Genomic DNA, 19,420 nt, shown 5'->3' with positions numbered 1-19,420 from the left:
CTTCTTCTTCTTCTTCTTCTTCTTCTTCTTCTTCTTCTTCTTCTTCTTTCTTCTACTGTTGTTGGTGCTGCTATGGAACTTCAGTTCATGGGATGATTGCCATAAATATAGGCTATAAAATTGAAAAGTAGGGAGCTCCGTTGTTCTTATGTGAAATTTTCCCTATTTTATCTGCTTTGGATTGGATTGTGCATAGATAGATTTGTTAGATGATAATAGTGGAACCGTGTATTTGCATTTTTGCAAGTTGGTTCATTTTCACGTCCTTTCTTCACGCAAATCGTCTACTATCTTGAACTGCACATACTGTGAAGCCAATGGTTTGGAATATGCTTCCTTTAGTAGTTAAATTTCTGGAGTTCGCTGTTGTTTGCAGCCTATATTATTAATTAATAGCTAAGGCAAAACAAAAACTTCAGCTCTAGAGCAGAAGTTCGCCAGTTACAAAACAAAAACTTCAGCTCTAGAGCTGAAGTTCACGAGTTACAAAAATAAAAACTTCAACTCTAGAGCTGAAGTTCACGAGTTACAAAACAAAAACTTCGCCAGTTACAAAAACAAAAACTTCAGCTCTAGAGCTGAACTTCAGGCCCGTCTACTAGAATGCTAAAGTTTTGCGAGATTGCCTTTGCTACTTCAGCCCCGTATGCTGAAGTTATGCGAAAAAGCGGGTACGCTTGTAATTTTTTCTGCAAAGCGGGCACAAGTTAAAACGTGACACAAAAAGCGGATATAGATGCAAATGCCCCAATTATACCTGCTAGTACATCAGTCCAAGTATAATGAGGCCATAGATTGGGCCTCTTGTCGATGGCCCAAAGGTTCCTCTAAGTAGACCGTACCGCTAAAACACGGACAAGCCCAATCCAAAATTTTCTTTTCATATAAACCGGAAAATAATGACTTCGTATTTTCAGTTTGCTCCTCCATAAAAGAAAACGTTGTGTGTTCCTTACCCCAATCGCAAAAGCAATGGGTGTAGCAAATTCTTCGCGTGGAGTATTTGCTCTTATTCTATGGTTCCTCTTCGCATTATGTCGCACTTCGACCTCCATAGTCCACGCCGATGAACTGTCTTTAGGTAACATTCTCTTAAATTCTAGGGTTCTGAAAACATTCTTTCTCTTTTTCTTTTTCCATTACTTTCTCGCCCACAAGCAACTTGCTAGGATTTTTTTTGAAGTTTTTAAGATTATGAGTGTTTGGCACTTAAGGAGTTAAGGTTCTTGCTCTAGGATTTTAGTTTTTGTAACATAAATCTGCGTGCACTTATTTGCATAAATAATTTGAATAAGGGCTTATTGGTTTTGACGTTGAAGTTGCTAGAGTTTGACAGTCAATTTGAAACTGTTTTTGAATTTCGAGAAGATTCTTTCTGATGAGATGAAGTAGAAAAAGATATGGTGTCCGGGCTTGCTTGCACACACATCAATTAATTCTACCGGCTATATGCTACCTTCCACCATCAAAGGTACCGAGTAACTTTGCCCACCACGGTTTGGGCAGATGAGAAGAAATCACCTAGTGTCATTTTGTCTTCCCTAGTTCCGATGAGATAAAGTAGGTAAAGATACATTTTCGGTTAATATTTAGGATTCTTTGTCGCTTATCAAAATGGGACTTTGAAAAAGATACATCTTTTGATTACTTGTAGGCTTTCTTGTTGCTTGTCAAAACTGGGACATTGAAAAGATACGTTTTTTGATTAATTTTAGGCTGTTTATCGACACCGGTACATTGTATATGGAATAAGAAAGAGGTTCCTGAGCTCCAAGCTAGATGGACTGGTTTTTCTCTAATAACTTCTGTCTCACTTTTTAGTTCAATTGTTATTATTAGTGCTCAAATATCTGTAGTACTGATTCGGGATGCACTAACTTCGTGAATTAGTACTAGCTCGTTATTTTGTTCTTTGTTTATGTTATTATTAAAGTTATGTACTTGCACATCGTGTCCTATCTCTTTTTGTTGAGTTCACTTGGATGTCTCAATCTCGATTTTGATATCGAGAGAAAGCTTACCCAGCGAGAATTGGTAGTTTTTTCTGATAGCACCTCCTTTACAGTGGGTAGTTCCCCTGCATAAGTCCAATACTTAGGATATGATGCTGATTGGTAAGAGGTTGTCTTTTTTTGGGGTAAGAGACTAAGAATGATCCTTTGGTGAAAAAGAGTTGCATGATGTTTTTGGCATTCCCTTTTGACGAGCTGTTAGTACAGCATAGAGCCAAGCATGTGCTCCTAAAAGGCATTATAACATGTTTATACCATGTAATGGTAGATTTTTCTTTCAATTATTAGATGCTGGATTAACCTATTATAATTTCCTTCTTTTTTGTATCCAGCAGTTGTATCTCAATCTACCACTCTTGAGATATCTCCAGGAATAGTGGTGGAAAACTCTCCTGGATCTAAGCCAGGAACTAAAGTCCTTTGCGAGAGAGTTCAAATCCACGGCTTATCAAGGCTAAAGAATCTGAAAAAGTATGCCCATTCAGTGAAGGTGAATGTATCATATATCAATCCAAGTGGACGTCAACCTAAAGTTGAGGTCTGTTTCCATAGGTGAGCCACTAACACTTTGTTTCTCTGTTATTTAAATTCTGAGTACTAATGAAATTTCGACGGATGCTTCTTGTTGTCTATTTCATTCTTTCTGTTGATCAGTAGTTTCAACATAATGACTTTTTTGATTGTGAAAAATCATAATGGATAAGTTGCTGGCAGCTTGATATATTTTCTTCATGGCTGCTTTTGTTATTGGTGAATCATTGTTTTTCTATAGATCAGAGAATTTCAATAATTGCATTAAGATTCTGTCAATAATCTCTCTCTCTCTATATTTTTAGGGGTAATTTCAGTTCATAATTTAGATAATACTGTAACAATACAGGTCTATAGAATAAGAGAGAGTACCGAGTAAGATTTTTACAACATAAGAGTTTAATCACAAAAAATATTTTTATTGTTAATGTCTATTAATCGTAATAATTATAGTAATCCAGAAATATTTTCTAGAAGCCTTACCTCAAGTCTAGAAGAGTTTAAATTAGACGTAGAAACCGGATTTTACTCGATAATAGACTTAGTTGTACATTTTATATACCTACAACAAAATAGTAGTATTTGTTTAGATATATATTTAAAACAACTACATCTGATAATTTTAATATTATCATATCATCAATCTTACCATCTAAGAACAAGATTATAAAAGACTTTAATAATTATAGTCTAATATAAGATGGGGTATTTATCAGAGCCTTATTTAATTTTGTAATCTTGTTCTTAGATGGTAAGATTGATGATATGATAATATTAAAATTATCAGATGCAGTTGTTTTCTATATATATATGAACAAATACTACTATTTTGTTGTAGGTATATAAAATGTACAGCTAAGTCTATTATCGAGTAAAATTCGATTTCTACGTCTAATTTAAACTCTTCTAGACTTGAGGTAACACTTCTAGCAAATATTTCTGGATTACTATAGTTATTATGATTAATAGACATTAACAATAAAAATATTTCTTGTGATTAAACTCTTATGTTGTAAAAATACTACTCTGTACTCTCTCTCTCTCTCTTATTCTATAGACATGTATTGTTACAATATTATCTAAATTATGAACTAAAATTACCCCTTTTACTTTTTTCTTTTACTTCACTCTGTTCATCTCTTCTTCCCAACCTTTTAAAGAAATAAATCTATTCTTAACTCTTTTTTTTCTTTAACCTCACCCTGGCCACGGTTAAACACATATATACCCATTCTTGGTTATTTTTTGGGTTTTACTTAACCTTTTTCTCCTAGGAATTTACATGTTACTCCATCAAAATTGAGAGGATAACCATATACTAAGAGTGATGTCTGGTTATTATCAAACTAGTAATTGAGGAATAATAAACATATAGCTATACAAAATAACATAAAGCTGTAAAAAATAGGGGAGATATCTAGAAACATAATTTAGATAAAAATAAGTAACTTACATGTTTACAGGAGAGAAATTTCCCTTTCGGAAAACCCGAAAGAGCTTACTGGACTTTGGAATTAAAAACGAACACACATAAGCGTAGGGATTTATTTATTTTACAGGCTTGAAGGAGGAACTACTAAGGCATACATAAGGAAATATTTTATAAAGGTATATTACAAGGTGTTTGGAGAATGGTGGGTGATGAAGGAGGGTGTTTGGATGGTTTTCTTGAGAGTGTTCTTTCTTCGACTTGTATCTTACTTCTCTTCTTCTTTCTTCTCCTTTTTATAGCCAAGTTTTTGAAACGAATTTGAAAAATGGACTTCAAACATTTCCAGAAATCTTTCTTGTCCCCCCTTGTAGGGTACTTCATTGGGCCCCATCTTCACATGGCTTGAGCAGAGATTCCCTTAGTGCTTGTAACTTTTTCTTCCACTAAAAAATTCAGCTTGTCTTGTAGCACCACTAGCACTGCCTTTTGGCACATCTTCTTTCCTTTATTTCTTTATGTCACGTCTTCTTTTCTTTAATTGTCTTTCTCATTGGCACGCCTAGTGGGATACCAGCATTATTGCTCTTTCTTTGTCTTTGCTGCTCTTAATTGCTTTTGACTGAAACCTTGCTTCCTTTTACGTGTCTAAATTATGTAGAGCAATTGAATCAAAACTCATTCCTGAATCATCTTCGTATGGATCTTGAGCATCTTGATAATTTAGGTGGTTTTCATCTTCGTAATTATCATCTTCCCCTGAGCTTTGAGACCTTTCTGGACTTGGATTACGACTTGGACTGGGATTTTTAATCATATGTTTGTCTTGTTCTTGAAAGAAATTTTCTAATGCCTGTTTAATTATGTTTTCTATTTTCTCATTTTAGAAATTATACCCTTCTTTTTAATGCTTCTGCCTGTGTTAATGTTCTAGGTAGTCTTCGTCTTGATGAACCTTCATCTTCACTTTTTGGCAAAGTGACAGCCATAAACGGATTTGATGTGTCTTTACCGATCACCGTTTGAACCGGACTAGCTGTATCATTATCCGATACAGTAGATTTTGCTGCATTCATTGGGGAATGCACACCCTTCTCAGCCATTTTTTCTTGAGAGGGAGAACTCTGTTTTGGACTGCTCATCTCCGTGTCTTGTTGAGAAATAACTTGAGTCTGAGATTGTGTCAATTCAAATCTTAATGCATGTACTCTCTGTTCTAGTACCTTTACTTGCTCCATAAGTTTGGTTTTTTCCTAGGCCAGGATTTCATTCTTCTGGTTTATTCGTTTGAAGGCTTCTGTCATTGATGAACAATGATCACAGAATATTATCTTGAGCCCGTTTGGCTTAGCTGATTTAGAGTAGCTGATAAACATTAGGTGCTGAAAAGCACTTTTAAGTGCTGAAGCTGATTTAAAAATTAAGCAGTTACGTGTTTGGATAAAAGTGCTGAAATTAATAATAAGCAGCTGAAGAACTGGGTATACGAAGAGTTTTGTTTAAAAAGAATTATTTTAGGGATAGAATAATAAATATTTTGGTCAAACCTAAAGTGCTTATAAGTTGAAATTTGATAAGTTGGGAGAGACCAACTTATGGCTTATTTTTGGCTTATAAGCACTTAACTTATAAGCACTTTTAATTTTACCAAACGCGTACATAAGCCAAAAGTGCTTATAAGCCAGTTTGTCCAGCTTATAAGCTTAGCCAAACACCCTCCTTATCGTTGTCTTTTTGGATGTTATATTGGGGGGTTTTTTCTAGGTTTTGTGTGAGTGATGGGGAGATATAGTAGTTTGGTCCTAGTATTCCTCTTGCATAGTCTAATGCTTCAGTGAAGTCATTAAAACCTTTGAAAAGCGGTTTTTCTAAATCTTTAATAGAGTCTAGTACTTCTAACCATGTCTGAAAAATACCATTTGTCTTACCATGTATAACTACATAGTATTTAAATCTTTTATCTTGGTTTTTGTCTGTAAAATATTGTCCTAAGGCATTAAGAGCCGCTATAAAATATTTAGAGTCTTTATGCTATCCATAAGTTATCAATTAAACATCTTTGAGGTCTATCTATGACTACATAGTATTTAAATCTTTTATCTTGGTTTTTGTCTGTAAAATATTGTCCTAAGGCATTAAGAGCCGCTATAAAATATTTAGAGTCTTTTTTATTGTATGCTATCCATAAGTTATCAATTAAACATCTTTGAGGTCTATCTATGACACATTCTGGTAAAACTCTAAATGATATGTTTGATGAGGAAAAAATATTAAATTATGCTTTCCAAAACTTATCCTTTCCATATTAGTTTGTTCTGCAAAAGGTTGTGGCTTAAAATGAAGATTACCTAATAATGTCTGTAAGTATTTGTCTGAGGGTGAGACTTGAATGCCCTTTCCCTTGTCTTCAGTCTTGGGAACTGTTGGTCTCATGCTGTACATGTAAAATACTTTTATTAACATTGCAAGAACTAGAATAAAAATTAACCGTGGCCAGGGTGACATACTATTATCAGAGCGAGAAGATTTTTGGACCAATAAGTTTATGAAACAACATATTTTTACTAAATACATAAGTTTCCATCACCACATAATATTTATTAGTTTAGACAACATTAGAAATAACATAGAATATAGAGAAACATTAGAATTACTACAGAGCCTTCTTGAAAACCAAAACTAGGTATTTTAAATACTGAAAATTTTAAGAATTTCCTTCTCTTTGAAATAGAAAGAACTAATATTGAAATATAACAAGAAAAAGATTATATCAGAACAATCATAAATAAGATAAAATATATCCCATTAGGATAAAATATATGTTAAGACAACATCCTTTAGCTAAACGAATAGCTTTTAACTATTGGATTTTAAATAGAAAAATACAGAGAAAAGAAGAATTAAAGAAAATACTATAGAAAGTCAAGATTTTATTAATATCAACTTTAGAATTAGCTAAACAAATAGAAAAATCAGATCTAAAAATAAATAGAGAACCAAGTTGTATAGTAAAGCGTAATATTAGTACAGAAACCATATAAGCTTTAGAGTGAGAAATACAATATATAGAAGGAGAAATATATTTAGAAAATCAAAGAATAAAATTCTTTAAGAGCCAAAAAATTTGGATACCATTAGGTTAAACAAAATAGATAAATTAAAGAACTTAGAATATTTAGATTTAAAAATATACCCAGAAAAGAAGTATAGAATATTAAAAGATAATTCGGTGATTAAGTGCAATTTCAGTAGTGGAGAACATATATTACACACTGACGATAAACAATATAATACTTTGGTAGATCTAATAATCAACCTTGGCGAGAAAACTCAAGAAAATAATAAAAACATAATAAGAACACTAGAAACAGTAGAAGCATTACAAATTAAACAAAGAAAGACTTAGAAAAATTAGAACAAAATTTTGATTTTTTAAAATCACAAGAACTAGAAATTGACAGAAAAATACAATTCCTGAACAATAAGTTTAACCTAGAAAAAATACCTACAAAAAACGAAATAGAAAAATTAATTAAAACTATTACAGAAAAACCTAAAGAACTAGAAATACAAACAACCAGATTAGTAGAAAAAATAACACATCAAGTAGAAGTATTAAAAAGTAAGATAAGCACCTTAAAAGAAAAGATAGACATAATAAAAGAAATCACTCTCTCATGAATGATTTACAACTAGAAGTAGATCTAGTATATGATAACACATTAAAATTTACAGAAAGACTTCAGCCCAATCCAGAAGGACTTACCAGCTATACTCCTCAAGGAAAAGCGAATCAAACAATAATAAAACAGAATAATACTTTAATAGTATTACTGTTAGAAATTAATAAAAAACTAGATAAAATTATTAAAGAAAAAGAGGTAAAGACTGAAATTCCAAAAGTAGACGATTTAATAGAACAATTAAAAAGAGTGAAATAACACCGCAAAAAGACAGACTTAAATTAAGAAAACCCCCAAAATGGAACTTTTTCCAGGTGGGTCAAGAACAAAACGAAGAAAGATCCAGAATAAGTTTTTCAGATAATAGAATAGGTAATAATATGTTAGCAAGAATTTTAACTAAGAAAAGACAAGAAGAAAATCAGAAATTAAACGAAATAATAGATATAGACAAAGACATACAAAGTTTTCAACAAAATCAATTAAGGTTACTTAACCCGAAATATTATATAATATAGGATATTTTTCAAATAATTCTCAATTGTATAGGCATTACAGAGAAGAACAATTATCAACCATAGGGAATAAAGTTGCAACATTAAATTTAATCAACCCAGAATCAGTAAGACAAATAAAATATTATAAAAAGAATTTAATGCATATGAGATTAATAGTAATCGGATTAAAAGGACTAACTAGAAAGAATTTAGGAATTAAAGTACTAGTCATAGTATATGATGATGGTCAGATCAAAAGAAATCTATAATAGATTTGACAGAAGTAGACATGACCAACAATGGAGGAATATTTTATATTAGCCCAGACTTCATGATAAATTTGGTAGAATTCAAAAAAAAATATTAAAATAGGAATATAGACTAAAGGATATGAAGAAATGAATAATGGAAATAATCTATTGATATGTGTAGGTTTCATAGGAAAAATGGCAACTAATAGTAATACAAAATTTAAAATTAAGGTAGAGGATGTAGTCGAAGTAGTGGGAAATAAAGGGATAAAATTAATAAAACCTATTAAGATAAACCCAGAAGAATATGTTGGATTAGAATGAAATCTAGAATATTTCGCAAAGCCAAAAATATTTAAACCAGAATCTCATATGATGTACACAAACTCAAAGGGAGAAACCTCAATTAGGTTTACTGATTATAACTATTCTACCCATAAAGAAATAGACGATTGAACTGAAAGTACGGTAGAAGATAGTGATACTGAATGTATGAATATTGAAATAATACAAGACGAATTTGAAGTAGACATAACCTTAGAAAAAGCAAGAAGACTAGTTAAAGAAAATAAAAATAAGACTTTCCAATGTAAAGGATGTAAACTTGGAAGATTAACCTTAAGCAAAACAGAAGAACATTTTAAGAAATGTGAATTAAGAACATATAATTGGGGATATAGAAAGGAAAATATTTCACAGAAAAAATCAGATAAATTTGATCAATTTTTTGAAGAGATGCAAGATAGTTATGAAGAAACAGAAACATAATCTTTAATAAGTCTAAAAGAATTAATGGAATCAACTAGTTCTAGTCCAAGTCTATCTCAGAGAACAACTCATCAAAGTACAGTAGATACTGGCTTGAGAAATGTACCTAGAAGAAGAGTATATAGACTAGGACAAGAAATAGAAACAGAAAATGTAAAACCATCAGGAAAAAGATGCCTATAGAAGAACCTATAAGGTTACAAGAAGGAGGAAGTAAGGGTAAAATACTAAATATAACAGCTCATGACCCATAAAATCTGGAACTCGGTAATAGACCTATGGAAAGGAATAGTAGTGGCAGACTTTATAAAAACTTATAATGACACAGACGCAGAAACAATGTATAAATATATGGAGACTTTCTTAGGAGAATCAACAAAGGGCTTATGGGAAGCCTATAAGTCAGAATTTCCACAAGACTTTCAAACCTTAATAGCAATCCTTATAATTTTACAAATAAAATACATAGCTTAATTACAGGCGAAGATCCAAATAGTGGATTAGTAGTATTACAAAAGAACGCTTTAATAAAATTAGAACAATTAAGTATAAGCAGTTGGTTTCATATAATTTTTTTTTAAATGATTATTTTTATTATTGTGCTATTAGTAGAAATGCTTTTGATCAAGATCTAGGTAAAAAATTATTTAATAAATTACCAGGAGTTTTAGGAAGAGAAATAGAAGAACGATGGTATAAAAGAGAGGGAGTAATACAAAATCCAAATGCAAAATGGTCTATAGGACACAAAGTACAACATATAATGGAAATACTACAAGAAAAATGTACCCATATACAGATACAAAAACAACTAAAACAGAATAATATGAGTTTCTACAGATCAACTGTGTATACAACACAAAGTTATGACAAAAATGAATATAAAAAGAGAAAATATAGAAAGTCATATAGAACCTCAATATAATAAGGGATATAATAGAAGAAATTATTATCTTAGAAAATCATCAGCTAGAAAACCATACCTAGATAAAAATAGACATGTTAGAAAGTATAGAACATACAGAAACTATAAAAATAAATTAGAATGTTTTACTTGTGGTAGTGCAGAACACTTAGCAAATACGTGCCCAAAAAGAATTAATAATAAAACAAGAAATTCACAGTTAATAGAGCATTAACAAAAAACTTTAATAAATGTAGACGAATATATGTCAGATAATGAAAGTATATACTCTATAGTAAGTGTAGATATAGAAGAAAAAACTCAAATAGATACCTCAGAATCAAAAGAAGAAGAATTAATAAATGAGATAGGATTAGAAAAATTAGATTTAGAAGAAATACAAGCAAATACTTTTGTAAACATATCGGAAGAATGTACCCATAACTTTGAAAGAAATAAAGGATTAGATAGTAATCAATGTTTTATATGCAAATGGTACCTTAGTAAAGATAAAAGGGCTAAATGTAAACTATGCTATCTAGAGGGGTGTATTTCATGTATATTTGAAACCAAAATAAATAAGGAAAAAAAATACCAAGAGATAAATGATTCTACTATGAATTTGAGAATAATAACATTGGAAGCCAGAATAAATGAATTAGAAAAAAGAATACAAAAAATGGAAAAGGGAAAACATAAATTAGAAGACATCAGAGAAAATATAACAGAAGTAGATGAAGAACTAATGAGTATAGAAAACTATGACACGCTGATATATAATGAAGATAAAAGATAAGTACAATAAATTTTTTAGCAAGAATCAAAATAGAAGATTACGAAATAGAAACGTTAGCTTTAGTAGATTCCGGATGCACAAGATGTATAATAAATAAAAAGATAGTTCCCTCAAATTTAATCAAAACTTTAGATAAGCCAGTTGCGGCTATGCAGATGGATGGAACCCACAATATATACAAACATTACGTAGATAAATCACAGATCAGCTTTATAAATACATGTTTAGATTTCTATAAACCTAGCTACAAGGTAAACAAAATTTGGGTAAGAGACTTAAATATAAATGTAGACTTTGTATTAGGATTAAGTTTTATATTACATAATAATGGTAGCTGCCTACTCAGTAGAGATGGAGTAATATTTTTTAAAAATATTACACAGACACCAGTACAAACAATAGAAACTGCAACCAGGATAAGGACACGATTGAACGCAAACCAGAAAAACCTGCAAGAAAATCAGAAAGAATGTTGTAAAGAATGTAAAGATAAAAATACATGCTGTAAGATTAAAGAAGAATCTAAAACCTTAATACTAGAAGAAAATGAAGACAAAGATATATTAGAAAAAGACTATACTCTAATAGATATCGAAACAGAATTATATAATTTTAAAACAGGAATACAAAAGATAGGAATAATAAAAAACGAAAAGGATCTAGATAATATAATAAAAATATTAGATGAAATAGAAATAATAGGAGAAAAACCTTTAAAACATTGGGAAAATAATAAAGTTTTATGTAAGTTAGATATAATTAATCCAGAATATATAATTAAAACAGTTTCAATAGAAGCTACAAATCAAGATTTAGAAGACTTCAAAATTCAAATTAAAGAACTCATGAATTTAGGTGTAATAAGGAGATCTACTTCTAAACACAGGTCAACAACCTTCATGGTTAGAAATCATAGTGAGATAGTAAGAGGAAAAACAGGAATGGTAATAAACTACAAAAGACTTAATGATAACACTAGAACAGACGGATACAAGTTACCTGATAAAACAGAACTGATAAATAGAATACAAGGAAAACGGATATTCAGTAAGTTTGACTGTAAATCAGGGTATTGACAAGTAAAAATGCATGAAGAAAGCATTGAATGGACAACATTTACTTGTCCAAAAGGACATTTCGAATGGTTGGTAATGCCGTTTGGACTAATATCGTTTTGACTAAAAACAGCTCCACCAGTTTTTCAACGAAAAATGGATGGTATATTTGGAGAATATAAGAGATTTGTTTTAGTATATGTAGATGATATATTAGTATTTAGTAAGGATATTAAAGAACATTTAGGATATCTACAGACAGTATTTAGGTTATTTGTAGACAATGGAATAATAATCAGTAAAAAGAAAATGGAACTATGTAAAAATTATATAAATATTCTAGGAGTAATTTTAGGGGATGGAAAAATTAAGTTACAACCCCATATAGGCAAAAAGGCTCTAGAAATGCCAGATAAATTGGACAATACTAAAGAACTACAAAAGTTTCTAGGAATAGTAAATTATGCAAGAAATTTTATAAAAGACTTAGGAAAAATAGCAGGACAACTATATGCTAAGACATGCTTTACAGGACAAAAACATTTCAACACAGAGGACATTAAATTTGTACAAAAAATTAAAGAAAAAAATAAAAAATATTCCTGATTTAAATAGGCCATTAGAAACAACAACTTAATTATAGAAACAGACGGTAGCTTTGAAGGACAGGGAGCAGTTTAGAAGGCAAAACCAAATAAATATAGTGATAAGAATACAGAAAAAATATGTGCTTACTTTTGTGGTAAATATAGAGAAAAAGGAAATATGAGTAGTATAGATGCAGAAATATTAGCTGTAATTTACGGATTAAATAGTTTTAAATTATATATATTGAATAAACAAGAAGTAACAGTTAAAACTGACTGCGAAGCTATAGTTAAGTTTCACCAAAAGATAAACGCAAAGAATAGTAGTAGAAAAAGGTGGTTAAATTTTATTGATATTATATCAATATATAATTTGGTTTTTGAACATATTAAAGGAAAAGATAATAATCTAGCAGATCAGTTAAGTAGGCTTAAAATTACTGTCAGTTAATAAAAGTATTTTACATGTACAACATGAGACCAATAGTTCCCAAGACTGAAGCAAGGGAAAGGACATTCAAGCCTCACCCTCAGACAAATACTTGCAGACAGTATTAGGTAATCTTCATTTTAAGCCACAACCTTTTGCAGAACAAACTAATATGGAAAGGATAAGTTTTGGAAAGCATAATTTAATATTCTTTCCTCCATCAAACATATCATTTAGAGTTTTACCAGAATGTGTCATAGATAGACCTCAAAGATGTTTAATTGATAACTTATGGATAGCATACAATAAAAAAGACTCTAAATATTTTATAGCGGCTCTTAATGCCTTAGGACAATATTTTACAGACAAAAACCAAGATAAAAGATTTAAATACTATGTAGTTATACATGGTAAGACAAATAGTATTTTTCAGACATGGTTAGAAGTACTAAACTCTATTAAAGATTTAGAAAAACCGCTTTTCAAAAGTTTTAATGATTTTACTGAAGCATTAGACTATGCAAGAGGAATACTAGGACCAAACTACTATATCTCCCCAGCACTCAGAAAGTCCCCCAATATAACATCCAAAAAGACAATGATAAGATAATACATTGCTCATCAATGACAGAAGCCTTCAAACGAATAAACCCGAAGAATGAAATCCTGGCCCAGGAAAAACCAAACTTATGGAGCAAGTAAAGGTACTAGAACAGAGAGTACATGCATTAAGATTTGAATTGACACAATCCCAGACTCAAGTTATTTCTCAACAAGACACGAAGATGAGTAGTCCAAAACAGAGTTCTCCATCTCAAGAAAAAATGGCTGAGAAGGGTGTGCATTCCCCAATGAATGCAGCAAAATCTACTGTATCGGATAATGAGACAGCTAGTCCGGTTCAAACGGTGATCGGTAAAGACACATCAAATCCGTTTATGGCTGTCATCACTTTGCCAAAAAGTGAAGATGAAGGTTCATCAAGACGAAGACTACCTAGAACATTAACACATGCAGAAACATTAAAAAAGAAGAGTATAATTTCTAAAATGAGAAAATAGAAAACATAATTAAACAGGCATTAGAAAATTTCTTTCAAGAACAAGACAAACATATGATTAAAAATCCCAGTCCAAGTCGTAATCCAAGTCCAGAAAGGTCTCAAAGCTCAGGGGAAGATGATAATTACGAAGATGAAAACCACCTAAATTATCAAGATCCATACGAAAATGATTCAGGAATGAGTTTTGATTCAATAGCTCTACATAATTTAGACACGTAAAAGGAAGCAAGGTCTCAGTCAAAACAATAATGCTGGTATCCCACTAGGCGTGCCAATGCGAAAGACAATTAAAGAAAAGAAGACGTGACATAAAGAAATAAAGGAAAGAAGATGTGACAAAAGGTAGTGCTAGTGGTGCTACAAGACAAGCTGAATTTTTGAGTGGAAGAAAAAGTTACAAGCACTAAGGGAATCTCTGCTCAAGCCATGTAAAGATGGGGCCCAATGAAGTACCCTACAAGGCGGGACAAGAAAGATTTTTGGAAATGTTTGAAGTCCATTTTTCAAATCCGTTTCAAAAACTTGGCTATAAAAAGGAGAAGAAGAGAAGTAAGATACAAGTCGAAGAAAACCATCCAAACACCCTTCTTAATCCCCCACCATTCTCCAAACACCTTGTAATATACCTTTATAAAATATTTCCTTATGTATGCCTTAGTAGTTCCTCCTTCAAGCCTGTAAAATAAATAAATCCCTACGCTTACGTGTGTTCGTTTTTAATTCCAAAGTCCAGTAGCTCTTTCGGGTTTCCCCGAAAGGGAAATCTCTCTCCTGTAAACATGTAAGTTACTTATTTTTATCTAAATTATGTTTCTAGATATTACCCCTGTTTTTTACAGCTTTATGTTATTTTGTATAGCTTTATGTTTATTATTCCTCAATTACTAGTTTGATAATAACCAGACATCACTCTTAGTATATGGTTATCCTCCCAATTTCTTAACAATTTTGATGGAGTAACCTGCAAATTCCTAGGAGAAACCGGTTAAGTAAAACCCGAAAATAACCAAGAATGGGTATATATGTGTTTAACCGTGGTCAGGGTGAGGTTAAAGAAAAAAAAGAGTTAAGAATAGATTTATTTCTTTAAAAGGTTGGGAAGAAGAGACGAACAGAGTGAAGTAAAAGGGGTAATTTCAGTTCATAATTTAGATAATACTGTAACAATACAGGTCTATAGAATGAGAGAGAGAGTACCGAGTAAGATTTTTACAACATAAGAGTTTAATCACAAAAAATATTTTTATTGTTAATGTCTATTAATCGTAATAACTATAGTAATCCAGAAATATTTGCTAGAAGCCTTACCTCAAGTCTAGAAGAGTTTAAATTAGACGTAGAAACCGGATTTTACTCGATAATAGACTTAGTTGTACATTTTATATACCTACAACAAAATAGTAGTATTTGTTCAGATATATATAGAAAACAACTGCATCTTGATAATTTTAATATTATCATATCATCAATCTTACCATCTAAGAACAAGATTACAAAATTAAATAAGGCTCTGATTAATACCCTATCTTATATTAGACTATAATTTATATCCTAGACTTTATTTTATATCCAACCCCATCTTATATATATATATATCCTACCCAGCTCTTTACACAAATACGTGATTAATTTTTGTTTTAAATCACATCGTATGTTAATTAATCTCCCACCTTCTGTATACTTGTTGTTACTTGTTAAAGTTGTGTCCGTTTGCCTTATAAAATATTTAATGGTCTGATACATATTTAAGAATCTGGTTATATTACAGGCAAGATCTTTATGGTTGAAGGGACACTTCTCTCAGGAATTAAACCTATGACCGTCCTTTCTGCTGTGTAGTACAATGTCTAAGCTAATATTGATGTCTAATACTGGTGAGTAATTACTAGTATCAGCCGCTTATCGCCCAAAAAGAAAAAATTACTGGTATGACCTGTCTAATGATAGTTGCTTTTGCTTCAAAGTTTATGCTTCTTGCCTAAAAATCAAACCTCTCCAACTGAAATAGCATCTGATTGTAAAAGACAGCTAAAGTGGTAAATACCTTTTGAAGGTCTGATAGGTATAGGTGGTCCAGTTCATCTTTAATGTCTTAAAATAATGTGTATGTTTATAAGTTATTGAGGGCCCTTTTCAACTTTGCAGGAATCAATCCCTTGAAATTGGGATGTGTCCGCCAGGCCAATGGATGAAACTAACCAAGGGTTCATGGGTGAGATCTATGTCGCCTTTCGATGAAAAGTTCTTGGATATTAGAATGACAAGCTCGTCTAAGCAAACTCTTCAGGTCTCGCTGCATGAAGGTTTGTTCTCCCTGTTTCAATCTGAAATTGACTTCTTTTTTGTTTTCTTTTTCCTTTAGCATTAGCTCTATTAAGTGACTTTAATATCCTTTTCTGCAGATATTTTTTGGTATCGTGTCATTTTTCTGGTACTGGGAATACTGTTAATTACTCTGGCATCCTTCCTTAGCAAGTCTCTAGTATTTTACTATGGTGGTGCTATGGCAATAGGGGTTTTTCTTGTGGTACTGATGGTTCTTTTCCAGGTAACTTCGTACCCTTGCATTCTCAAAGAAGGATACATACTTTTATATAAATATCCCTTTTTCTGAGTTTGCAAAGAGTAGCCCTGCGCTAGGTTGCTGCTTCTCTCTGTTTTTTATATTAAAGAAGCATTGAAGGTCTTGTTGGAATTGTTACTTCAGTTTCAAATCTTGACATGTAGTTCAAATCTACAAAGCAAACTGTTATAGTTGATTTCAGAATCTAAACTACTTTGTTAGTTTTCTTGATGAGAAATGTTTTGCAACGAAAAATTGCAGAGTAGCACCATAGAAGTTTCACAGTAATGCTCATACAATTAATCATGTGTGAATAGAAGATGGATCTAGAACTTGCAAAAGTCCACCCAAATGTTGGCTGGAAAACTTAAAGAAGAAGAAGAAAGCTAGCAAAAGTGCTAATTTTAGCAAATTTCATGATATCACCTTACAAAGGAAAGTCCGCTCAGAGAGTTTCATGTCTTAAATTTGTTTAGCATATTTTTTTTAAAATGTTTCGATCTTGGAGCGAGTCAAGAAATTGAGGGTGCCCGATTCACAATTTTGAACACTACCAGTAGAAACATTATTCCAACTAACAAATGAATCAAATGATGTATGTCATCCTCAGCAATGTTAACTAATCATAATAAATTAAAAGTACATGTTCAATATTTTTTATTTGAGCGATGTGCATAGCAGCTATATACCATGTATGAACATGTGTAGATGTATGCACCTAGGTGCATATCATGGTTCTATGTTTAAATTTTCTGATTGACAGTTTGGTACTTCTGATGACAGGGGATGAAGCTTCTTCCGACTGGTAGGAAGAGCTCACTAGCAATATTCCTGTATTCATCCATTGTGGGTATCTTTCCCTAGTATAAGTATACTCTTAACATTTATTCTTTATACGATTCTTTTTAAATTTTATAATTAAATGTTGCTATTTTCTTTGTTCAGCTTGGTGTAGGATCTTTCTTTCTACGCTATGTGCCTCAATTGTTGCGTTCAATACTTAACGAGATTGGTATTGGTGAAGACATGTACAACCCTGTATGTAAGTTCTTATTGTTGGTTCTATTAGTTGACTTACTCTTTGGAATGTTAGGGTTTGTCCCCTCATTTTGTTCAATATTGGGTACCTTTTAGGAAAACCTTTTGCTAAGGGTTCTCATGCCCATGAAAATCCTCACATCACTTGATATTGAGTGCGTCTATTAGTTAAATGTCCGAAATTAATGTCAGAAAAGCATATGTTGCAAACTCCTACTGTTGTTTCACGATAAAATATTTGACTTTTCATTAGTGCAATCTGCTTTTGGTTTCTGCACTGAGAATTCTGCTTTGGATGTCATGGACTGATCTTTTGTTGCAGTTGGCAATATTTCTGCTGCTTTTCCTCGTAATTGCTGGAGCTTGGTTGGGGTTTTGGGTTGTTCACAAACTTGTACTTGCAGAAGACGGATCCATTGACATCGGAGTATCTCAGTTTGTCGGTTGGTCCATTCGAGTTTTTGCTTCTGCCTTGATTCTTCAGGTCCTTTTTTTTTATTACTACAGATCCAGTGGGTCCTCCAAAGTTCTCACACTTTTTGGTCTATAGCCCTTACTGGAGTTTAATTGGACAGTTACATAGCTTTACTTTTTCTTCAGAGTTCTCTGGATCCTTTATTGGCTGCGGAGGCATGGATATGTGGAGTGTTGATTTCCCGAATCTTGAGAAAATTAATCCGGCCCAAATACGTTCTACGCTTTTGCAAGTGAGTCTTCCCAGTTTCTTTTTTCCATTTCTTATGCATTCTTTCACCCAATTCTTCTGCAGTTTCTTCATATTTTCACATTCCGGTTTTCATGAAAAGCAGGAATTTATCACAAATAGACACGAGTTATCTCTGGGAATCTCAGGATTCATACACATCACCAATAAAAGGGTCATATGGTTCCAGGATTTCCCAGAGAAATCGGAATGACACAATCACCCGAGGTTAGCCTAAATTAGCTATTACTTATTAGTAGATGAACTGAAAAGTTAAAGGTGGAGCTTCTCTTACGTGTTTTTCCTGCAGGTTCTCCTATCAAGCCTTCAAGCTTGTTATCAGAAACAGATACATTCTATTCCACATTCCACAACACTCCTGAACGGAAGAAACTTTCAAAAGATGAGTGGAATAAGTTAACTAGAGACACCACAAAGAAGGCTATGGAAGAGCTTGTTTCTTCCCCAGATTTTAGCAAATGGGCCGTTGCTCACGCAGATAGGATTACTCTAGCTCCAAAGAAAGAAACAACCGCTAGGCAGAGAAGGTGGTACCAATGGCTATGACCATAAATGTAAAATTCTAGTGAGTGGAGATCTTAGGTGTCCAGACTTGTTGTAAAATGCTATACATTTTCAACTTAGGTAGTGATTCCTTCTTGTAACGTATGTACTGTGGTGTGTCTACATTCTTATTAGTTTCAGCTAGTGTAACCTTATTGACTTGTACAAGGCACTGAAACTGACTACTTATTTTCGTTGAATGTAACAACTGGATGATAGAATGGGGCATTTTGCATTGTAGGTATCTTGTGGCTTTACTTGCAATTACAGATGTGAGATGGCTATAATTGCCATTTACAATGATGTCACTGTTTCACCCTGGTGAACTCATCTGTCATATGACATGAGCCATTGGTGATTAGTACATAGTTTCATTTAATTTCAGCACTCTCTGAACTCCCAAATGGGCAAACCATTATACTGTTTTTGTCTTTGTTTTTTTGAAGTTTTTAAATTGCTAATGGTCACAATACTAAAGTTCTATACAGTTTGAGAAGAAATACCTAGCAACAAATTATAGGTTTTGACGTCAATAAAATGGTGACA

General features: G+C 32.1%; 1 protein-coding gene across 2 annotated transcripts; it reads left to right on the top strand.

Annotated features, from left to right (window-relative positions):
* Nucleotides 1–930: 930 nt before the first annotated feature.
* On the top strand, nt 931–19,102 carry LOC104231999 (uncharacterized). Of its 2 annotated transcripts, none has more exons than XM_009785092.2 (10): nt 931–1,081; nt 2,348–2,564; nt 16,152–16,309; nt 16,409–16,554; nt 17,353–17,415; nt 17,515–17,607; nt 17,930–18,091; nt 18,208–18,314; nt 18,417–18,538; nt 18,621–19,102. In XM_009785092.2, exons 1-10 carry the CDS (start codon nt 973–975, stop codon nt 18,875–18,877), a joined length of 1,434 nt encoding a protein of 477 aa, XP_009783394.1. In that variant the 5' UTR covers nt 931–972; the 3' UTR covers nt 18,878–19,102. The 2 variants fall into 2 exon arrangements, with proteins under 2 accessions (XP_009783394.1, XP_009783393.1); XM_009785091.2 differs by having other exon boundaries at nt 2,345–2,564.
* The last annotated feature ends 318 nt before the right edge of the window (nt 19,103–19,420 follow it).

The sequence above is a fragment of the Nicotiana sylvestris genome, chromosome 2, assembly GCF_000393655.2.
Source record: "Nicotiana sylvestris chromosome 2, ASM39365v2, whole genome shotgun sequence".
Classification (NCBI taxonomy): domain Eukaryota; kingdom Viridiplantae; phylum Streptophyta; class Magnoliopsida; order Solanales; family Solanaceae; genus Nicotiana; species Nicotiana sylvestris.
Note: the sequence above shows the minus strand (reverse complement) of the source record. Positions and strands in the feature narration are given on the sequence as shown.